This window comes from Coturnix japonica, chromosome 3, assembly GCF_001577835.2.
Source record: "Coturnix japonica isolate 7356 chromosome 3, Coturnix japonica 2.1, whole genome shotgun sequence".
Classification (NCBI taxonomy): Eukaryota; Metazoa; Chordata; class Aves; order Galliformes; family Phasianidae; genus Coturnix; species Coturnix japonica.
In genome coordinates this window covers 95,087,224-95,112,057 of record NC_029518.1, presented here as the reverse complement: position 1 = coordinate 95,112,057, position 24,834 = coordinate 95,087,224, and the positions used below count along the sequence as shown (strand labels likewise).

At 45.2% G+C, this 24,834-nt stretch overlaps 1 protein-coding gene across 1 annotated transcript in view; it reads right to left on the bottom strand.

Annotated features, from left to right (window-relative positions):
- FKBP1B (FKBP prolyl isomerase 1B) overlaps nt 1-24,605 on the bottom strand; it is a 39,256-nt gene extending 14,651 nt beyond the window's left edge. The window contains exons 1-2 of the mRNA XM_015859563.2: nt 24,442-24,605; nt 22,959-23,006 (exon numbers count right to left, since the gene is read on the bottom strand). Of these exons, the coding sequence (XP_015715049.1) occupies nt 22,959-23,006; nt 24,442-24,478 (85 nt within the window). The 5' untranslated portion in view covers nt 24,479-24,605. The remainder of the gene's footprint in view (nt 1-22,958; nt 23,007-24,441) is intronic.
- Between the last annotated feature and the right edge of the window lie 229 nt (nt 24,606-24,834).

Sequence of the window (24,834 nt, the reverse complement as noted above, 5' to 3'; positions counted from 1 at the left end):
TCTGTAGATTATCACACCAGACTCCTGCACAGCACATCTGAAATTCATCGGGGCTTTCTTGGGGGTTTAAAAGAAAGTAGTGACAAGTGCCTTATAAACCAGCTTTGTTTGAACTGCAACACTGCATTTGGAAAGGAAGAAATGCACATATTGCTGCAGTGCAGCATAAAGGTGAACCGTGACTATCTATCCCCAATAAGCACATGAGCAATATCAATTCTTCAGAAGTGCTGCATGTGCAGAGCCATACAGCTGTATCTTCTCACATTAGCTTGAGCTCTGTGTCAGGTTCTTTATCAAATAATCTAACAGTGGCTGCAGATTAAGCCCTAGCATTAAAAATCAACAGAAAGCTCTTGCTTCTGATGCTGCAAGGATGATGGCTGCTCCAAATGCCGTGCTACAAACGCTGCACAGGCTAAAAGCAGGACACCAGGCTGTCACAACACAGACTGCAGGTCCAGGCTGTCTGCCTGAATGGATTTGTCTTGGCCTCTATGTCAAGTCTGAATTTCAGAGATGTGCTATGGATGTTCAAATTGAACAGCAAACATCCTCTGGGTGAGCTCCAAGAGTGCTGACTCTGTTTTTACTCTGAGGCAAACAGCTTTGTTCCAGTGGCCAGCAGAACACCATACCTGACCTATAATGTGTTCAGCGATCCATAGAACCCCATTAGATATGATCTTTGCAGTGCTACCAGACTAAGGGCGATGGACAACATCTCAGTTTGGCTGCTTCCACAAATCAGCATCACCTGCAATTTACGGTGATAAGATTTTCTAATCATTGCCCATTCAGAGCAACTTCAACATCCCTCTTGCTCTGCTAAAGTGTTAAAGAATGCAAAGCAGGATTGTTACCTTTTTATCTGCTTCAGAACCCTCCATGGAGATTAGGAAGTGTTGCTCTGAGCTCTTCCAGTTCTACGTCACCTTGCTATCTGGACACAAAAGGGCAGATTTTAAACCAGGGTAAATCAGCTGAACCCTGGGAAGGTCAAAAGAGCACTGCAATCTGCCCCAGCCTGGGAGGAATTCTGAGCGAGCCATTCCAGAGATAGGAGTTTCCAGATACAGGTATTTTCCCACCACACAAGTTCCTACAACCATTTTCTACTCTTCTAAACAGAATTTCCTCAGCTTTCCGGATTTTGTATCTAAATTTCTTGCTGGGTTTCTTCATCTGTCCTTGCATCAAGTGCCTTCTGAAGGGAAAGAAAAAGATTTAACCTCTCTTGGTATCGTTGCATAAACACTTTTGAAGCAGAAGAGTTCAGCACAGAGATCTGTGGTTTGTGAAGGAAGAAAAACAAGTCTCTTTCAGCATCTGTCACTGTGAAAGCAGCACATCTGGTGCTGGATGGTCACATCAGACAGGAGCTGCAAGGAGGAAAGAAGGCTTTGTACAGAACTCCTCACCACAGCCATTAGGTGAGTGTGCTGGCTGAGCGCAGAATAAAGTGAATGCCTCCAGATCTTAAGGACTCTGTTGGCTTATTTTATTTTATTTTATAGATTCATAGTCTCACTAAGGTTGGAAAAGACCTCTACAATCATTTAGTCCTACTATTCACCCATCCCCACCATTCCCACTAACTCATGTCCCTTTGATTCACTCAAACTGAAAGCAAACTGCAGCTACGTTGAATTTGGCTGGTTTTGCTGCATTGCCATGCCCTTGCTAAAAATAGGCACATCAAACCAGAGCTCCCTACTCAAGTTTGACCCTGTATTAATAGAAATATATATGACCCTGAGATGCTCCCACGTCAATGTGAGTAAGAGTGATCTCCTGACTCATTCAAATTGCTCCTCTCATTTTGGGGAGCGTGCAAATAACAGTGGGATCAATGTCATGACAGGGGCAGTGAGAGATACTTGTATCAACACCTTCCTTTTTGGAGATGTGGTGCGCCTGCTGCAGATAGTTACAGAAAGATAAGAAATTCCAACCCTGGCTTGCATAGAGAGACAGCCATCCTTCCCTGGGAGTGGGGAAAGTGCCAAGGAACAAATTGGATGGTGTGAACAAAAGGAAGAAAAACCCTTCCGTCCCTCTGTTGACTTGTGCTGGCACATACTATGAAATGAGGACGGCTTGGGGGAGTGCCAGCCCACCCTCAGGAAATGCCAGCCTATCTTCAAGAGAGTCATTGACTACTGGAAAAAAGAATGAGCAGGGGCAGCAAGAGGCAGAGGGTTTAACTTGCACCGGCCCAAAGCCAAATATGCAAGCAAAGACTGAAGAGAACTTTCTTCTGATGCGTCTGTGCCAACAATAGATGTGTGGACAGCACAAATATTTACAGACCTGGAGTGGCTGGAGACTGAAGGGGGAGAACAGCCCGTGCCTGAAGTGCTTCTAATAATGATTACGGCGGCGGCTTTACAGCTCTGGGTGCTCCTTGCAGACGGGCTGGGATGACTCAACGGTGCTGCTGCCGGCACAAGATGTCTTTTCACACACACTGTACTGGGCAGCCCTCCCTCTCCCCAGCGGTGTATTAATAGCAGCGGTTCATACTGTACGCACTCCAGTGTAACCATCTCCCTCTGTAGCTTGCAAAGGTGAGGCTGCCAGTGGGCTAAAATGCTTTCAAAATAAACAAGACGATCTTGGAGACCTTGTGGAAGGGGTTGATTCTTGCAATCCATGCCTTGAATGCTCTCTTTCTCTCTGAGCATCTCTCTAAGGCCACCTCCGCTCCCCTCAGCACTCAAACGTGTCCTAACATCAAAAAGAAATGAGATATAAGGGGCTGACTTGGCCCTTTACCTTGCATAGCTTTGAAATAGGCAGTAAATATAATAGATGCATGTCTCTGACTGCATCCTTTCTTTCTTCTTTGCTGTTCACCTCCCTCAGCTGTCTGGGAATAACAGTTTGTCTTAATCTGTTTGTGCAGAGTTAAGCACAATGGAGCTCTTGAATGACGCTATGATACCAATATAATCAAATTCTCTTTTCTCTGTTCCCGGAAATGATGATGCTATCAGAAAAAAAAAGTGGGAATGTCTACAGTATGGGGGTATATCTGAGGGCAGAACTTGCCCTTCATAGCACTCGCCATGAAATCAAAGAAAGGATCTTTAAAATTGTTGTTATTTGTGATAGCAGCTACAAACAGCTGCCTCATTCCTTACTTTCTGAGCACTGATAAGCAGTTAAATTCACTCAAAAGATCCATCCTGATGTCCCTGCCCTAATATGTATGTCCAAAGCCCATGAACTGCCTCCAGTTGATGGCAGCAGCAGGACAGCATAAAGGACCTTGAAAAGAATGGTCACAAGCTGTACCTTGGAGCAGGGGTTTAATTGCATTATTTTTAACCATTTCAAAAGCAGCTTGGGCTCTTCTTCCTACATACCCATTTCTATACCCGTTTCTCCTAAAAAAATAAAATCAACAGCATAACTGACAAAAACCTCCCAACCTGCAGCAATGCTCAGCCTTCAGAAGGCATGGAAATACTCTTACTACATTGGCCCAAGGAAATCCATAACGCAAACACAACCCAGAGCCCTCACAGACAAAGCAACACTTGCCTGGTGCAGCTCTGAGGTTACACTGCAGAGCACCAGCGGGGTGTTCCTTGCCACTGCTCTACAGTGCACACTAAATTCTTTGCTTTCTCTCTCCTTGGCACCTATGTGTAACAAGTTCGACTGGAATGTCCTGACCATCTGCAGAAGTTAAATCATGCCCTGGACATTCTTGTCATCAAGCTCTCCCTATGTCTAACGTAAGAGCAAATAAAAGAAACTATAATTTGCCCTGTGAGACCAGTAGCAAACTCTACAGCTGGCTCTAGAGCCAAGTGGAGATTTGTAAATGCTCTGATACGCAGCCTGGATTCTGCTGCACCAACACAGGCGGTGCGGTCAGGAAGCTGCTCTCAAGCTGTGTGCATGCACGGCACCGCTACTGCCAAGCCACATGTCACCTCGCTCAGCCTCATTCTAAAGCTTTTCATTCGTTTCCTTGTGCTCAGAGCTGTATTTCTGCTCCCCGGTCAAAAGTCTTGAAGCAAGAGCTGACCTGTCTGATCCCAGCTGGGGTCTGAGCCAACATGGATTATCACCAGTGGAGAGCTACGGAATTGTAGCTGGGGCGTATAGAGGTCATGGATGTTTCCTCAGCTGAAATGGCTTGCTCTCTCTCTCTCTCCTTCACAGCAGTGTATCTTCGACCTGACTTTCCAGCTTAGAGAGCTGTCTGCTCTCTGAAACCATGGGTATTTTCACATCACACTCCAGGGTCACCCAAAGGCTGCCCTCTGGATCAGGCTTACTCTATATTCAGATGGCGAAGCAACCCCCGGCACAACCCGAGGGACTCTATGTCTGAATCTGTCTGGCACTTTAATATTCTGCCAGGCAACTCAGTGCACCTGACCCCGCTGTCTGCAGACTGCCTGCAGGGCAAAGCTGTGATCAGCAGCGATGGCTCATGCAGCCGTCCTGCTCCCAGCCCCTCCTGGGCTCCTCTGCTGAAAGGTGGAAATGGCCCCGGGTGTTGCTCAGGAGCTGCAATGTGTTTGTCTTGTCTCCTGCTCTGTAGATCTCTGGAGCTGGAGGCTGAACGTGCCGTGTCTCCTAAGCCTGTGAAACGCACGCATAGGCATAATAAGGGCCAGTCAAAATCTTTATTAGATAAACTAATAAGTACTTCAAGTTGCAAGCCAAATGGGAGCAATGTTCATTTAATGTAGCCAGAAATGCTATATACTCCCATCTCCATGACTCATAGCACTGAATGCCCAGTAAAAGCTGAGAAACACTGCAATAGAGCATCATGTGACCTTCTCTTCAACACAAATGTATACAGAATGCCACATGTATCAACTAGATTAAAAACCTGCCCTCTACTAGGATAGGAGAACTCAACACCTGGTCTCACACACACTTCCTATCATACAAAAACCCTGGTTGAGTATAGAAGTTCCTCTCGATAGCTCTGCAATAATGGTCTGGTGGTTGGCAACCCTGAACATAGCAGGGGGTTGGAACTGGATGGTCACTGTAGTCCGTTTCAGCCCAGGCCATTCTATGACTCTATGAATAATCACATGACATATATTAAGATGCTCATGCCAGAAAACGCAACACTAATGACAAACAGCATCATTTTTTTGCATGTAAGCACAGCATAACATGCAGCTATTTGAAGATACTTAGATGTCTAAAGACACAGTGGCCACACTGCAGGAATTTCAAATGCACCTGAGCATTTATTTTCTTTGATTTCAACTAAATTACTCTTAAGGCAGTTCAGCTCCGAGCATTTTCTTCAGCTTTCGACTACATAAATACCACAACCTCCTACACTTCATTAAGAAAGGTCAGCAACTTGAGCTGCAATAGTGTGTGGAAACCCCCACAACATTTATCACTTAAAACCCAGTTCTTAAAAATGAGGAAACGGACAGGCAGGAACATTGCAAATCCTATCATGTCTACATACACATAATCTGATTGTCTCAAATGAAGAACACAGTGCATCACAAGAGGCAGCTGTAATCCTGAGCCAATATTTAAAGTACTATTCTTTTCAATGCCAGGGTATAGATGTTTAAAAACATATTGGTAAGTGGAAACCATCAGTTAATGTGTGTATTAGTAAGACATTTGTCATTATTTATGCTTACCTTTTGAAAGAGTATTCATAAATACTGATTCTGAGTCAGCTTTGACCTAGCAATGCCCATCGAACAGATGGAGGTCCTCCTTAGCTGAACTTGCTCACAAGGCACATCAGTTATTGTAAATCTGAATTTATTTCTGCCCTTGTCAGCCTCCTAGCTCACTATCTCACTATTCACTGACAAAAGAAATGATGAATCATGAACACTGGGGTACAAACAACCACAGACACTAAATAAAACGACCCTTATTATGTCAGTTGTAAGTAGCATGATGAAACCTTCCATTGGGACCTTTAGGGGTTACTGTAACACAAATAAAGGATGATTGCATTGTGTGGAAAATAATGACAAATATATACTTGAAGAATACAATTACTGAAGGCAAAACATGACTGATGAACAGTAAAATCAGGGCATACTGGTGGGTTCATGCTTATGATTCTGAGAGATAACTCTCTGAGAGTTATCATTGCATGACATTACAGATAAGAGACAAAAATGATCCACAAGATAGAACTCCTCCCCTGAAAGGACAGGCTGAGAGCTGGGGCTGTTCAGCCTGTAGAAGAGAAGGTTGCAGGAAACCCTGAGAGCAACCTTGCAGTACCTGAAAGGGGGATGTAAGAAGAAAGGGAAAAGGGTCTGTTGTAACAGGAAAGGTGGGAATGGTTTCAAACTAAAAGAGGTGTGATTTAGATTGGATAGAAGGAAGGTTTTTTTTACAATAGGAGTAGAGAAGCACTAGCATAGTCCATAGAGGTGCTGGATGTCCCTGCAGACAGCCAAGGTCAGGCTGGATGGGCTCTGAGCACTGATGGAGCTGTGGGTGTCACTGCTCACTGCAGGGAGTTGAACCAGGTGGTCTCTGAAGGTCCCTTCCAACTCAAACCATTCTAAGAGTCCATGATCTTTCACAGACATGTTGCTGTACATTTAGTTTGATCGCTAGCCCCCCTCCCCCTCTAAATATTCAAGAAAGGCATTTTTGTCTGCTTAAAATACTACAGTTGAAAAATCTGATACCCAAACTATTAACAGGACAAGGCTGCATTTTATGACTGGACTCCAAGATATTTGTGCTCACCCCAAGCTTGAACTTAGTATTTCAACGGTTCTAAACTAAGGAAAGATAGTTTGAGATTAGAGATGAGGAAGAAATTCACTTTTTGTGCTGTTTATTCTGCACGCCTACGCTGGGGAAGATGTGTAGGCATTATTAGGCTTAGCATTTCCACAGGCTTACATGGCCTGCACCTCTCCTACTCAACACTGCTGGATGCGCAACCACGCACCCAATGACATTGTGGCTCTGTTTGTTTCTGCTGCACCTCTGCACAGCTCTGCAGCCCCATGGCTGTTGTTATTTTTACCATACACAGATGGCCTTGAGGTACACTTACCAGCATAAGCTGTGAAAGCCTTTTGCCAACGCAGGGTTTTCTGGTAACGCGATACGGCCCGCGGCACACGGGAGCCCAGGGCTGGGCATGCAGTGACGCACAGGGCAGGACTGAAGGCAGGACAATGCCTCACCAGGCTAAAATTAGCTCCTGAACACAGCAGAAGTGTTAGAATTGGTAATGCAGGGTTTTCCAGCGAGCTCAGTCAAATTTTAGAGGAAAGAAAGAAACAAAACCAACAACCAAAAACCGCAAGAGGTCAATTAAACAAGACGTGATTGCAGCAAGGGGATTTATGCAAAGGGCTTTAGTTACCCCATGCAGCATGTTGGCTTGTCAGTCTGAACTGCAAATATTTATGTGCGTTGCAGACGGTGACACAGAGCCTCCCCTCCAGTGGTGGCTGCAGTCTTATGCTGGGTGTTTCTAACGCTCACCAGTGCTTACCAAAGGAACGACCTGGCCACATCTACAGCACAAAGGTTTCTGCTGAGTGATCTCTGCACTGAAGGACCCTGACATTATGTACCCATCTGTTTGAATGCAATCATTTTGGTTTTTATGCACGTGAAGAGCTATCTAATAAAAATCATATCACCCAAACGAAGGCTTTACGTCGCCTAATACAACACCCAAAGTGGAAGTAAAAACTTAATTAAGCCCTCTGGCTACATACAGAAAATGGCTTCGAGGGTATCATAATACTATATCCTAGAATCGATTAACCATCTTGTTAATCACTTTTTAATATGCTCTGAGTTCTTTTTAGGGAAGTGACCAATTCTAAGGGTGCCTGGTGCAGGCTGGTAACCAGAATACATGAGGAGGCCAACAGCTTTAGAGCTATGTATCAACTCATTTTCATGATACGGAGCATCCCCTGCAGAGCACTGACTGTCCTCTGCTGACAGTAAATTTCACCAGAGCATTTTTCTGACCATTATAAAGCCAAGGAGAAGCTGAAAAAGCAGATAACATTTATCAACTCCATTTTGTGGTTTACCTGCATCGCTATACAGAAAAGTACATCAATCCTCTGGAGAAGCAAAAAATGAAACACAATAAAGGAAAAATAATTGACTTGATTAAGCCTAGAGAAGCAAATGATTTCAAGCTCCAATGTCAGTATTATTGGGGAAGTCAGACTAATTGTCAGCCCATCCCTAAAAGCCATGTATCCAGGAAGTCTGAATCTTTCAGGAATGACCTACATAAGGAAAAGAGCATTAAAAGAGCATGCAACCAATGCTTCCAAAGTACATGACAAAGCTATCAATTCTTATATACTAGAAACGCTCCTTGCAATCTCTTCATCTGGTTTCCTACTTTAGAGTAGGCTGTAGGATTTTCAGTAAAGAACACCTGCTTGAACTAGTGCTGATTTAAGTATGTTTTGGGGTGATGAACTGGCTACAGTTATTGACCGATGCTCAATTATAAATCGTTATTACCTGTTCAAACAAATGCCTTATTATAAGGTGAACTTGTAAAATATCACTTTCCAGCCATGACTTTTTAAGATACCCTGGTTAACTAACAGAACAATTTAGTCATCCTATGAGTTTTTTGTTCCCCGTGTTCCCCAAAACACCCCTTCACCTCTTCTGAACAAACCAGTTTCCCAACCCCTCCACCACTCTCATGTCTCTTTCCTGAATTGTGGATTACAAAACTAAGCCACTTGTTTTCAAAACAGTCATAGGAGTGTGATGCCCTGAACCTCCTCCCTGTTCCTCATGTTTATGTATGCTCATGGACTGTAGTCAGCTTTTTGGCATAAAAGCTGCTCTGGGGTTTGCATTCAGTTGATAATCAGCCACCACTCTCCAGGATATTGTCAGTGTTGTTGCTTCTCTGACAAAATCCTCTTATCTATATGTGCAGACTACCTTCTTTATAATGTCCTATGTGTAAGAGCAAAAGGTTTCACAGAAATAGAAATAACTACATTATTTGCTTGTGACCGTTTTAGGTAGTGATCCCTATTATTGTGTGTCGATGTGGATGAGATCCCTTATTTAGGAAGTATTTATTTCTTCTTATCACCTGTAGTCTTTTTTACATCTTTTCCCACTATTACAGTGTCACTTACAGTCCGTTTTAATATCCAACAGAAAGCCGCCTACTCTAAAAGCCAATGTTACATCCACTGGCATATTTATTTTCTATCTTTTCAGTGTCTTACTCAAAGCATTGCAAGTCCCGTGCAGGGCATGATGGAAAACTTTATATCTCTGGAGATATTGTCTGGTTGTCCATATACCTGTTCCTGGAAAGCCATCTTGACAACAACTGCTATCCATACACCCCAAACCTGCTCTAAGATGTCTCACTCCCTCTTTGGCAAGCAGCAGTAGAAGACTGTGTATGAATTGTTCCTTCTCATGGTAGGAAGGCCCCAAGTCTCTTCCTCATATGCGTGGGCAGTCATGGAGTCCATTCTTACTCAGCTCAAACGTTTCTCAAGCAAACCTGCTGACAACTGACTCCACCAGCAGCTCCTGGGCTGTAAGAGCAGCATTTCAGGGTAAGGTGGGGGTCTTTAAATCCTTCACCCTGGTAGGACCTGTCACGTCCATTCTGCTGCTGTTCTTTGATAGGGAACAAGTGGTGGATCCTCCTCAATGACAGGTTTATGCAAGTCAAGTTCAGAAGCGTCCTCAGCTAGTGACATTGATTTATTTTCTGATAAGAAGCTAATTATAAAGCTTTAAATTTGCAGTCACTCAGTAGAAGGGCAGCACCATGTCCTCCAAAAACAGCAGTGTATGCAGTATTAATAAACACATTAGTAACAATAATTCTGTCGCAGATGTTGCGTCAGATCCTTAGCGCAGCTCACATTGCAGCCCGCAAAGTGTCTGTGTGCACAGAAAAGAGCAGTGCAAAGGCACAAGAAATGGCTCTGGCCAGCCCTGTTTTAGCCTCACACTGATTAAATACCTTTATCCCAGCACCCCTGGAACCTATTGGGAACCCACTGTGCTACACTGCAAGCAGCATCTGCAAATGCAGGGTGCACTCATGGGGTTCCTTGCTTGCTTTTTTTGAGGTAGAAGCATAACACGCTCTCATTGATACCCCCGACTCCACTGACAACAGAAGAATAGGCTGCCCTCTCTGACTTGACATTTACCCTGATACTATCTAAAATTAGGTCTCTGATTCTGTTGGAAGGGCTAAATGAGAAAAGAAACGCTGTACTGCTCACTGTCAGACTTTGTTTCTCCTACTTAGTTTCTCTATGAATTCAGGCATTTGCCCCAAAGTCAAAACAGCTTCATGTAAGCAGGGGTGTCGTGAGTTGAGGAATGTGGAGGGCAGAAAGCCTGCAGTTTGCAACTGCTGGCCTGGTGATTCTTCTTCTAAGCTTTGCTCTTACTCAATGACCTCATTCTTTTTTGCCCCAAGCCTTTCAAAGTTTACATAGTTTTTAATTTACTAACACAAAGCCTTGCAGAGCTTACATAGTTTTCAATTTACTAACACAAAATACACGTGAAATTGACTGTCCTGCATTCAATCTCTTCTTCATGTGTCAAGTTCCCATTTCTATGATTCCTGATTCTGTGATGTTATGAACAAGGAAACACAGCCAGGTGATGTACCTGAGATCAGGGACAGAAGATGAACATCACACATTCCCAGAGCGCTGCTTGAGACACTCACGCCTTCCAGTCCCTTTTTCCTCCCACTTTACTTCGATTCTGGCTATTTACAAACAAATAAGCTACAAAATTGAGATGCAGATAAGAAGTTCTTGGAAATGCAGGGCTGTTCTAAGTTTTAAGAGCCAAGGTTTGGTCTGCATTAAGGAACCCAGTCTGGAATTCAGGTTCAGATTAACACTTCGGATGGGTTAAACACTTCATAGCACACACCTCTCCCTCTGAAGTGGCAATGAGAAAACACGCATCAGTCTGATTGCATGACCACAGAATCACAGAATGGCTTGGGTTAGAAAGGACCTCAAGGACCATGAAATCCCAGAGTCCCTGTCACAGACAGGGTTGCCAATCACTAGATCAAGCACTAGATCAGATTGCCCAGGGCCCCATCCAACCTGGCCTTAAACACCTCCAGGGATGGGGCATCCACAGCCTCTCTGAGCAACCTGTTCCAGCACCTCAGTAAAGAACGCTGGCACATGCTGCCCAGAGAGGTGGTGGATGCCCTACCCCTGGCAGTGCCCAACACCAGGCAGGATGGGGCTTTGGGTAACCTGGTCTGGTGGGAGGAGTCCCTGCTGATGGCAGGAGGGTGGAAATGGATGGGCTTTAAGGTCCCTTCCAACTCAAATCCTTCCGTGACTCTACAGCTCTATGAATATTCAGTTAAAATTCCAAAGATATGTGAAGTAATTCAGTGAACTGTGAAGGTGAAATTATATCTAAGTATGCAGTAAGCTAGAAAAATTTTCCAAGAGTCTATTATAACCTCAATGTGCTGAATTAAAACAAGAGCTCCTGTGCATAATGAGAGCCCAGGCCAGCAGGAGGGTGCAGTGGAAGGGCAGAGTGAGGATATTCATTCATTCATTCACTCACTCACTCATTCATTCATTCCTTGTGCTTCCAGACACCGTTCGGTTTTTCTCAGCTCCTTGACCTGACATCAAATCCAAGCAACACTTCACATCAGCCTGGCTTTTATCAGCCAACACCCTCTTGGTCTGTGTTGTACATCAGTTTCTCAAAGGAAAACAAGAGCTAAGATAACCATTGCTGTGGTTTCCCCACCTTTTTCAACTCAGCTACTTGTCCACAAAACGTACAGAGGTGTCTGAAAACTAAAATAAACGTGGGAAGCACTGAAGACCGGTAGTTATTCTTATCTTACTGCCCTCTATTAACACAGTGGGATAACTGTGCACATTACTCCCTAATACAGCTGTCATCATTTAAATGCTTTGTGCTCTAGACATGGGCCAGTCCTACAGTCCTATGATTCCTATCATGGAATCATAGCATGGCCTGGGTTGAAAAGGACACACTGATCATCCACTTTCAACCCCCTGCTGTGTGCAGGGTCACCAACCAGCAGCCCAGGCTGCCCAGAGCCACATCCAGCCTGGCCTTGAATGCCTGCAGGGATGGGGCATCCACAGCCTCCTTGGGCAACCTGTTCCAGTGTGTCACCATCCTATGGGTGAAAAATTTCCGCCTAATATCCAACCCAAACTTCCCCTGTTTCAGTTTAAAACCAGTTTAATCCCAGTTCCCTCAACCATTCTTCACAGGAGAGGTGCTTTCCTTATGAAAGCCCTTCAAAATGGCTCTGCAGTTTTATCCAACCAACACATGGCAAGCTTTAGTTTCTTTGCTGAGTTAGAGTTAGCATTACATCCCCTACTATTCTTTACAGCAAGGAGGGGTTGAGCTCTTAATCTGTTTACAATGCTTGTATAACCAATGAAATCAGGACTGGTTGGAGAAAGACAGAGAACCTAATAAAAGACCACAGTACTGTGTGATTTTCTGACATTTAGCTGAGCGGATATAGTTTGTTCTCAAAAGTTAAGCACTTTTTGGATCTGGAGAAAAACAGCTCTTCCAGAGTTGATACAGCCTAGTGGAAAACATAATAGATAAGGACTTGAAATAAATTTCTGTCCCCAGTTTTATCAAAGACTTGCTGTGTTCTCCGGATAAATCATTTCCCTCCTGAATTTTCCTGTCTTTTACAGTGGAGTAAACAATGCTTTGACATTCCCAAAGTGATCTATGAGTGAAGGGTATAGAATTTTGATCAGACTCAACTTTAACAATTATCCACAGGGGTTCAATAATGGCAGTTCTTTATTATGGTATCAAGCATAAATTTGCATTTGACTCGCAGGTGTCTGACACTCCTACGTTCCCAGCCAGGAATGGGAATAAATGTTGAAAAGGAGGTGAGCTGTATAAAAGGTCTCACATGGAATAAGTCTTAACAGCAAAAGTGAGTGTAATTTTTTAATGAGGCATTTCCAATCTGATTCACTGCCCTTTCAACATCTCTTCTTGCAGTTAAAGCCTCAGAAGTGCTCAGGGTTTGGATACAAGGTCATGACTTCTGAGTTGGAGCCAGGAAAAGGCAGGACACTGCAGAAGGGGCTCAGCCCCAGCGACACGATATCCCTCAGCTGTGCTGTGCAGAAACGCTGCTGAGTGACCTAAGGAACAGAGCAGGAGCTGTGAAGCTTCCCTTGCTATTTATTTGGCTGAAGACAAGGTACAAATGACAGCAGAAGAAAATGGAAAGCAGAGAATAAGCAGAAAGCTACCTGATGGGTTTGGCTTGGCACTCAGAAATTCCCCTGGCAAGGTGGCACAGGTGCAGTCAGTGCTGTGACAGAGCTCTTGCCAGCTGGCCACCATTGGGCTGGGAGAGCAAGTCATAGGGCAGCATGACAGGAGCATCTCCTGTCCTGGTCAGTGGAAACACACTGCCAGATGGGGACCTCAAGCTGACGCCAAAGTCAGGTTGTCAAGCCTGCTCTTCTCCATTAATGACATGCATCCTATAGGAAGACTTCTCTCCTGGGGGTTAAAGTCATCGTGATCACTGTTCTACTCTCTTCCATTAAAAGGGAGAACAGTTTCATACTGAAAAAAACACTGCATGCAATTCTGCTTCTACTCAGTAATTAAAGCATGTTTGGATAGCAATCAGTCACCATACCTGCAAAAGCTATGGCTTCATGCTCCTAATGTGGTACAGGACAGTAGTAACCTGACCAACATGCAGCATAACTTTCAAGCAAGAAAGATCAGGATGGGGTACAGCAGGGTCAGAATGAATAAGCCCTTAATAAGAAAGAATGTTCTTATCCTGCAGTGAAAATAGGGAGAACCCACCAAGACAACTTGAGTTGTGATCTGAATTAAAGCCTGAGCTGTAAAATTCAGCTCCACATCTTTAAATTCTGCCACATACTTCTGTTAATATCCAACACTTCAGCTCAAACCAATATAGACTTGGCAGTTAGCCTATGAATTTCAGTCTCAGATCCTCAACCTTCGAAATAAAACTTGTGGGAAAAGCTTTTTCAACCAAAATTACAGTTTTTGCAGCAGCAACAACAAAATATCTCTCCAGTTCTGTAAGCTGAAAATTATGCATCCCAGTCTGGAAATGGCGATACATCATGGTGATGCCTCGGGAACTTCTCAGGAACTGTGTGACTCATCTCCTATTTCCTTTCATGCGTCCCAGATATTGCTAAATTCCATCTCCTAAAGTACCAAACCCTCCCCTTCTACTGGAAATCCTGCTTGTAGAATAAGGAGAAACTTATTCACGGAGAAGAATGAAAATGTAAATTACTGTAACTACAATCCCTATGTGGTACTACAGCCTATTTTCCGAATGACCATCCTTTGTTATTGTTCTGTGTGTGTGTTTTCTGAAGTTAAAACAAAGCTGAAGGGTGGTGATGCACTGGAACAGGTTGCCCAAGGAGGCTGTGGATGCCCCATCCCTGCAGGCATTGAAGGCCAGGCTGGATGTGGCTCTGGGCAGCCTGGGCTGCTGGTTGTGACCCTGCACACAGCAGGGGGTTGAAAGTGGATGATCATTGTGGCCCTTTTCAACCCAGGCTGTTCTATGATTCTGTGATTCTATGACTAATGTAGCAGAAATAGCATTATCACTTCAGTCATTTAAAAGCAGACAACCAATGTGTTAGAGAGTGTACAGCATACAGCAACAGTAGGATTGGAATAACACGTTAGGTTAGTCTCTCTCCAAGAAGAATTCTCCCTTTTCAAAACAAAATTCTTCAATCAGAAGAACTCTTCATGTGGAAGTGGTCAGTCTTGGTAAATCAGTGTAGCCACATCATTAAAAGGGAAGTGATTTAGAGCAGCAAGGCGTTGAGAACCAAAAACTACACAGGATTAACAGGAAAGGTCTGGGAGAGGAAACCAGACTTGGAATATCATGCACAGAAACAGAGGGAAAGTTACAAGTCAGCGCTGCAACACTGAGTTTTAGGAGCCCTGGGATGCTGGATGGCAGCTGGAGGACTCTGCTGACTGCCTGGACCTGCTGCTGCCCCAGTGATGAGGACCCACCACGGCCATGTCATCTGCACTGGAGGGAGTACAACCTTCTGCAGCCAGCAGGCTCATGAAAAAAATTAAGTAAGATTTACAGTGCCCTGGAGTAAAGGAAGCTCAAGAATATATCTCCATTGTGAGACATCACTTTCAATACTGAGCCCACTCGGCAGGGCCCTGGCGTTGGTTCAGCGAGGCTCAGCAGAACTCATTGCCAGAGCCCAGTCACTGCTTCCTGCAGCAGTGTGGGGCTCCTCCATGGCCTCCTGATCCATCACACCCCACGAGCTCCTGGGCAGTGATCCTCCCTTAGACTGCAGCCCATAGAGCCCAGATCATCACCAACCTGCAGATGGCTTTGGCCATGCAGTAGCCGGGTGGGTTCCACTTGAAGTGTGGGTGCTGTCTGTGCCCCTCAGAGCGATGACACTGCATCTTGTCTAATTAAAATTACCACCCCTTTCCACAAGCCCTGCCTGGCTGAGCTGTCTGGCTTAGGAACCTGATTAAGCTCTTTATCTAATTGAGACAGAGAGAGGCACGTCCAAAGGCTAAATATTTAGGTAGCATAAGGTAACTAAGCTCTCAATTTAGACTTCTTAATTAGGTAAATACGGTGATGTCAGGTCTATTTTGTCAATAAAGGGAGACAAGCCTATCAATGTTGTTGCCAGCTGATAGAGTTTCTCATTTAATTACGATGTAACCATTTGTCCATTTACAGGAACTAACTATTTAGTCCACTATCCAACAACTGTTTGAAGAATTCTTTGATTTCTAATAAATCGTGCAAAATAATTTAAATCTCAGCCTTGTGAGGATCAGGAATTCTAATTATCGAGGGCTGACGCAAACTTTTCAGGTCCTGGTCATTGCATATATGCACAAGCTGTAAGAAAGGCAGCACTATTTTCATGTGAAGAGGATGGGGCAAAAATACTTTGTTTGAAAATAGCCATTATTATTTGTTTATTTTAAAGACAGAAGTGTTTGGGACCGTTGTGAGCTTTTAAGAACTCTATGCTCTGTGGCTACTAGTTTTGTTAAACTATGAAATCTGATTTGCTAGCAATTTCATTTCTACATACAGTAGGAATAGAGCATGATACTACAGTGTGTCCATGAAAAGAAATCCTATAGAAGCCAGCTGTCAAAGTTATTCAGCTTCTCTCATACTGATAGAAGAGTGTCTGTCAGTGAGGAAAGCACCTGTGCATGGTTTCATAAAGAAGTCTCTTTATAATCTATACTCTGCAAGAACCTGAGCTGGTGGACAGCAACCAACCTAAGGCAGGAATATTGGAACTCAATGATCTTTAAGGTTCAATGATCTTTAAGGTCCCTTCCAACCCACGCCATTCTATGAAAACATAGCTGTGCTGTTGAGGTTGCCTGTGAGAATGCAGTGGATAATTTCAAGCTGTTTATGAATCCATATTAAATAGCATCCAATAGTACAAGGAATTTCATTGAAACCAATGGGCACAATGTGTGTTCATGGCAGAGGAGGAACCAGGAAGCACAAGGCTAGTATGCCAATCCTTTTCCATCACACAATAATCTGATGTGCTTAATTTAAACCCACTAATTTAACTGCCGAAGCAACCGCATTTCTCCTCACAAATGGTGGAACCCTTTCCCCTCCCCATCAAACCATTTTTTCACATCAATATTCTCTTCTCATAGACAGCCTCACAGCACTTGTAAGCATTAATGTCAAGACCATTCTGGGAGGCAGGGCCCTTTTCCTGTCAGACTGCAAAACTGAAGGTGCAAGTAACGTGTCTGGAAGCAGTCACTCAGCTGGCAGCAAAATGCTTCAGAGAAATTTGCCCTCTTCAGTTCTCCAATCGCTATCAGCCTGAACATGCCACTGAAGTATTTCCAAAGGTAACCAATCTGCAACAAATAAGCAAAGATGAACATTTTACTCCTTTTATCAAGAGCTTTAAGACTTGCAAATCGTGTCTGCGGGACATCAAAAGAACACGCTCTTTACTGAAGAGTCAAACCTACTTCTTGCAGTTATGATTTACTGAGGGGAAAAAAAAAACCCAACATGTTTTTAAGTGCTCGGCTGCCACAGAGATCTTTATAGATGTAAAAGGCTTTCATCTTTTAAACCAGGGCAATTTGGAGAGATTGCTTCAAGTCAAAAACTTGCAGGCATTGGCAGGCCCCAAAGGATGGACAGACATCTCACTCTCCTGGAAGAATGCATCTGGTGAACGTGCTCGATGAAACAATTACATTCTTTCTAGGTAAGCAAGATTTAGCTGGCTCTAATTCAAGACTCAATTATAATGTCTGTTAAAAAACAAGTTCTTCTTAATGATAGCTCTTAATTGCGTTGTTCATTGTTCCCTTCCAAAACCACCACGACAGTTTTTTGGAGACAAATAATTCTGATTGAATTCCTTCTGTCGTTTCCTCGCAGATCTCTTTGGCTCTCACCGAAGTTGTGCAGATTTTCATGAGACCAGGGAAATGGCACAGCCCTGTGCCCACCTCACACAAAGCACTCCCACAATGAGCTGGTGTACACCAGCCATGCGGATACCCAGGTTCATAGATGAGAACATGACACTCTACAGCGTTATCCTGGATTTACATCAGTCTCGTTGAGAGCATTTTGGCAAATGTCTGGCTATTACTGCATACGCTTTACGCTGCGTTGATTTCAATCCAAGAAATATAGGCAGATCTCTTTTCTTTTTGGCAAGTGTTATTGCAGAGGAATTGCATTATGTTTGTATCGAGTTAAATGGAGACGCATTTTACATCACAGTAAATCAGGCATGTTCTATAAATCTATGCAGTCTGCTTTTGTTATTAAAGAAAAAAGTACTAAAAAGAAAAGGCTTTCAACTACACAGATGCAGGCATAACTCTCACAGCATCGCAGCACTGGCGAAGCTGAAGAAACAAAAATAAATAACACAAAGCAATTTGGTAATATGTGGAAAAAAGAAGATGATCTGAGGCTGTCCCCAGATGGTTAGGAAAAGAACAAGTAATCTTTTGTTCTGCTTCCTAAGACAGAATCCATCTGTACAGCATATCTGAAATATATAGAGTAGTATTCTAACACTCCAATAGAGAGTAACATAAAATCAATTACTTGATATCTAGTGTAATTTTGTGGTCACTGCCTGGACCTAAGAAGTCCAAGGAAAATCTTCTCTTATAGAAGTTTGGTTTAAGAAATTAATTAATGACTTAATGTGCCTTGATGGTCTTACTCCAAGAGATCTGTTGCAGCTACAAATGCTGAACGTCCAGTTTCTTCTTTAAGAGGGTAATTGTATTACCACAGATGTACATGTGGGCAAGGATGACAACGATGAGGTTACAAATTTACCTTTACCACAAACTACCACATAATGTCTGCTTAGGAAGGGGAATGGCTGTTTATGAGGGTGAGCAGTGATAGGACAAGGGGGAATGGTTTTAAACTGAGACGGGGGAGGTTTAGGATGCATCTTAGGAGGAAGTTTTTCCCCCAGAGGGTGGTGACGCACTGGAACAGGTTGCCCAAGGAAGCTGTGGATGCCCCATCCCTGCAGGCATTCAAGGCCAGGCTGGATGTGGCTCTGGGCAGCCTGGGCTGCTGGTTGTGACCCTGCACATAGCAGGGGGTTGAAAGTGGATGATCAGTGTGGTCCTTTTCAACCCAGGCCATTCTATGATTCTGTGATTCTATGAGTAATGAGAGAAAAGCTGCAGGTTGAGGAGCTACGCACACGCATCTTAATTGAGGGCAAAACACCAAGAGCGGGAGGGCCAGAAATCACCTTCCCAGGATGAAGGTTTGACCACACATTCAAAGCACTCACAAGCTCAGCAAAGATTCTGTCATCTTCAGGGCCATGTGCTGCATCACCTTCACCCACCTTTGAAAACTCAGCACTGCTGATCGCTGCTCCCAGAGTCAACACATTAAAAAAATCACAGGGAAAAAAACTGCAGCAAATGGCTCAGCTCCGTTGATCCACTCCAGGACTAATGATACTGTAATTTGTTTACTGGCATTGCTATCACTGCTGCAACAGAACCCGAAGACCCAATCAAGATTAGGAAGCCATTACATTAGGCACGAGAAAGGAGGCAGCCCATACCCCAAATTGCTGGCAATCTATCTCCACAAGGCAGACAAAGTACAACAATCATTTTGCAGACAGAAAACAGAAGGAGTGAGCAGACTGCCAAAAGCTTTCAGAAGCTTGCTCAAGGAAATCTATGACAAAAGCATGACATAAACCATCGCTGCTGGAAATGCATTTCGGTGCCAACTCACTGCCATATCCACTAATCTCATTACTCATTATCAGGTTGCTTTTGAAACGCAACGTAGATGCTGGATGATCAGAAAAAGTGGTTGTGTTAGTTATATTTCTCAACAAGCATATGGGGATCTGATTATATTCTTGTCACCAATTAAGATCAGGACCGGGTTTCATATTCTCTCCCAGTCTTCCTATCTAATCACCTATGTGTGTACTTAACTAAGTCTGTGCCAAGCTGAAAAATTAGCAGGTTATTTACAGTACCAAGCTAGGCTTTAAGGCGCCTTATGGACGGGCAATTAGGTACTCCTGAAGGGTAATCCAAAAATCCTGCTCTAATTGAACACAGCCAGAAGTTACTCCTAAGGGAGGATGAAAAAAAATATTTGCTTAAACTGGATGTTCCTTCTAATCTGTTCCCTAATGAAGTTGCACCTTACCTCCTGCTGCCACTGGAACTTAGTCTTGTTCATTGAGGCACCACAATGAAATCGATTTGTGAGTCAGACCGCAATGCCTGCTCCTGGGGTTATGCATCTAATTGGAGAAGAAGAGAAAGTGGCAAAGCTGCCACATGTAACAGCCTGATAGCTGAAGCGCTGGCAGAAGAAGTGTAAAACTCACAGTTCTCCCTCATCTGGAGGAGATTCCAGCTCTCAATTCCCACTTCTCAGGGTTGTCAGACTAGAAACTCCACTGCTGAATCCCTACCTTGAAGGTGCACAAATCAAGCAATACAGAGGGTGACCAGCCAGGACTCTGAAGCTCTGCCAGATATGCAGGATAGCAGACTGTGGTCCTCTCTGGACACCTGCTGCATTGCACTGGGATGCTCAGGCTCTCACCTGCTGCAGATGCGCTGTCAGGATAACTCATGCAGAGACAGCTTGCTCCTATAACCCCTTCTCCCAGATGTGTTTCAGAATCAATCTGCAGTCCTTTCACTCCTGCAGCAGCAGTCTGCTCCTGCCTGTACTCTCTCTTCCATCACTCCTCATCCTGAGGGGAATGGGCACCTGCGGGACTTGAGGGAAGGCAAGAGAGCCCACAGTCCATTCCTTTGTTTGAGTCTCATAGAATCATACAATGGTTTGGGTTGGAAGGGACCTTTAAGTTCGTGTAGTTCCAACCCCCTGCTGTAGGCAGGGACACCTCCCTCTATACCAGGTTGCTCACAGCCCCATCCAGCCTGGCCTGGAATGCTTCCAAGGAGGTGGCACTTCTCCTTGGAAATTCATAACTTAAGCCCCTTCTTGGTCTCCTCCTCCTTGCAAGAAACTCTAAAAACATGAATAACTAGCAGACAATGCTTTGTTCTGCTCAAAATAACTCCTCAGGGAAGCAATGAACCAACAGCATGCCAAGGAGCTGCATCACTGTCATATGTGCACAGGTACAGGAGTGTTGATGGGCAATGCAATAAGATACGTGGCAAACCAAGCTGTCAAGATGATGCACCACTGTGTGGGAAAATCAAGGGCCAAAAGAAGTACAAACCGAATCCTATAGACTGCAATACAACTCTTCCAGCACTCTCACAAATGCCTGAACCAATTTGTCACCCTCTTGCCCATGACCCCTGTGCCCCTTCACTGCTGTATGTTCTGGTTATCTTCCCAGATACCTCTGCAACTTAGCCACCTGCCTGGTAAAACTGGACTGCTATGAGTGTGCTGAGGATAAACATGAAGAACCACGAGGCTTAATGAGATCGCACAAACAAGACAGATCATTCCAAGATGAATCCCAGACATATCTGGACATCAGTACAAAGTCACATCGCATTCAGATAAAATTATTTGAGTTAAAACTTGACATTTATATTTCATATTTTCCCACATGGAATCAGAGAATTATTAAGGTTGGAAAAGACTTCAATGATCACCAAGTCCAAAGCCAACCCACCCCCCACGCCCACTGCCCATGTCCCTCAGTGCCACATCCCCATGGTTCTGGAACAGCTCCATGGATGGTGACCCCACCACCTCCCTGGGCAGCTGTGCCACTGCATCACTGCTCTTCTGTAGAAGAAATGTTTCCTAACATCCAACATGAACCTCCCCTGGCACACAACTTGAGGCCATCGCCTCTCATCCTATCTCTAGTTACATCCAAGAAGAGGCCTAGCATTTTGCAGTCCATTGGAAGGAAACACCTTATCCATGAATTGTGGGTTCCCTTCATTTGGTGTTGTTCTAATCTGGGAGTTAGAGAGCACAGCACCAACAGCAACATGCATGGAGGAAGCAAAGTTTAGGCCAGGGATTGATTTAATAAGTTGTCATAAAGTCTTCTATATCAAAAGCCAAGTTACGAAAGCCTCAACTAAGTCATCTATCTAATGCCAAGAACAGCATGCAGCACCTTGTTCTCTTTCCACACTCATTGTCTGCACTCCCTCTGAAGTTACCCAGCACACTGTGGCTGCCATAGACCACTGCCACCACCGCTATGCACTGCCACCTCTGCAAAGTTTGCCTCTTTCACCTCTGACACTCACATGTCTAAATCCAACTGGAGGTGGGAGGTGACAGTTTTCTTGCAGGAAAACTTCTGAATTTGGGGCTGGAATAGAAATGTATCTTTCAGCACCTTCACAAAAACAGCTTCAAAACACCCATTTTCAGATCCAAGGTGCAAGGAAATGTCTGCAAGAGCTGAAGCTGGCATGGGAGATCCATGTGTTTAACTTCCACACTGTTCTAACTCCTATTAGAAACCCTAGATAAAAATACTCTGAACATATAAATGTATACAAGAGCAAACCCCAACCCCTCATATCCTAAGCCAGTGTGCTAACAGTGCTCCCTCTGAGGAGAAAGATTATTCAAACCATGTTAAAAAGCTTCTTGGAAATACAAATGTATATATTTATATATATAAATGCATATAACTTCATTAACTGTATCTAGTGAAAATGGTGATGTTTTACATTCTAAGGAGAAAACCTCCTGAAATGGCAGCTCTTGATGCAAACGTCACAACCGAGGACTCAGGCTGCAGAAGTCTCTGCATTCTTATGACAATTTACATAACTAAATACACAAGACAACATTGCAAACTGACTTAAAGGACATTTTCCCTCCGTGCAAAGGTACAGCACAACCAGCTCCACCAGCAAACTCACTGCTTGAGATTCATGCATACCCACAAAGCAGGTGTTAACCAGACCTTGAATGGATCTCTTCAAACTGGAATGAATTCTACCAGCAGCACGCAGATTCTTTTAAGATATAAACAATCATGAATTGTCTGTATCAAGGTCAGAGGCTGGAAAAATACGAACCTGGCATTTGCACTGCTTCATGCTCGATTTCATTTGCTCATGGAATGACTTAAAGAATCAGGTGTGCAGATTCATCTGCCAACTTGTCCCCACTAAACACCACTCTTGACAAATTCACTGGCGCGCGCATCTCGATACTGCAGCCTGAACTACAAGTCAAACATTCAGGAAATCCATCACAACACAATTAAATCGATTGTGAACGGCAGCACAAAGCAACAGCCACAACTGAACTGATACAACACTGTTGGGCATAATGCAGCTGGCATGGACACAACAACCAGAACATGCCTTACCTGTGTAGTGCACCACACACGTCTGCCCCTTCTTCGGGAACGTCCGCCCTGTTAAAAGGATAACGGGTTATTGTATATTTTCTCTTTTCCTTCAGTTAACAATGTTAATGTTCTAGTATTGAGCAATGGTAGAACAGAGAGATCATGAATCCTTATGAGAGCCTGGCAGCTCCCCCTAAAACGTTCACCCCGAAATGAAGGCTTAGCTTATTTCCTCAATGAAAGATGGAATTACTGTTTTCATATTACCTGCTCCAGGCACTGCAGGCTGGGGGAAGATCTGCTGGGCTCATAGAGGTGTTGGCTGCACACTGGCTCAGCTAACCTTGATCTCTAAAGCAGTGCTGGCCAGGGGAGGGTCAGCAAGGGGAGACTCAAGAACTTAGGAAGTATGAATGATACAAATGATTAATGAACAGCATTGTCATAAGGGCAGGAAATAGGGATTCAGATAGAAACTAAGGTTTGTTTGTATCTTGGATCTCTGGCCTCCTTAGTCTGACTTAACAGGAGAGCAAGTTATGCAAAATCGTGTGTAAATCATCGGCTAACAATACAAGCTGTGCATTCAGGACTCGTATGCCCAAAGCACCAAACAAGCTGCGGGAGAACAGGCTACCACAAACAGAGATCTGTGTCATGCAATGGAGAAGATGGTGCTTCCGAGCATCACTGGAACACCCTGAGCATCAGCCTGTGTGTGGCTGCAGCCCCTCCAGCTGTGGGTGCAACAGTCAAGCAAGAGAAATGATCGATATCTCCTTATTTGGGATAGCTGATGGCTTCCAAAGATCTAAGAGCTCACACGCAGTGCTGCACTGGGAGCCCAGGTACCCACACGGTGTTCTGAGCCCACATCTGAGCGCCCATCCAGGGGCACAGCGAGATGCCCGCGGACAAGAGCACGGAGAGAGAGGGCAGTTTAAAGGTACACACGGAGGAAGCAGAGAGAACGGGCCGAGAAAGTTACACAGGGACGGACTTCGGCGAATTGCGTTGAGCTGAGGGTGAATGTGGGCTGGAGGCGGATGGGGATGGTGGGATCTTGGGGGCTGCGGGCTCGTAGAAATCATGGCAACAAAAAGCAGAGCCATGAAACGACACAGCAGCCTGACCGCGAGGCTCCGCAGGGCGATGCCGCTCCCAGCCGGGTACCGGAGGAGGGATGGATGCTGCCCCAAATGGCCGCCCGCCCCCGGGGGAGCCGGCAGAGCGCCGGGCAAAGTTTGCGGCGGGGCGGTGCCGGCCTCACGATCCCCATTGACTGCCAGCTCCCGGCGTCGTGCAGCTGTCGGCGGATACCACAGCAAAATCCCCGGCCCCCGCGCCGCCCCCTCCGCTCTCCTCCCGGGACCCGGCGCTCCGGGTACGGCCGCTCCCCGCTGTCGGAGCTCCGTCCGACGGCAGCACCCCGCAGCCGGGCACCGCCACCCCCCCACCCCGCAGGGCTGCCCTGCCGCCCGTTCCCCGCTGCGGCTCGTACCGTCTCCCGGAGAGATGGTCTCGATCTCCACCCCCATCTCGGCGCTGGGCTCCGATCGGCAGCCCTGGGCACGGCTCGGCTCGGCGCTGCCGGACCCCCAGTGCAGGCACGCCCCTCCGCGGCCGGCTGACAGGGGCCTCCCCGGCTGCCCGTCAGCAGCCCGCAGCCAATGCAGGGCAGGGGCGGGGAGGCAGGGGAGGGGAGGGGGGCCGCCAGCCTCCGCCCGCAGCTCCCCGGGGACGCGGGGCTGCTGTGCAGTGCAATGCAGTGCGGTGGTACGCTATGCTATGCAATACAATGCAATGCAATGCTATGCTATGCTATGCCATGCTATGCTAGGCCGCCAGCAGCGCGGCCCCCTCAGCTCGGGGAGGGCAGCGGCACCCCCGCCCT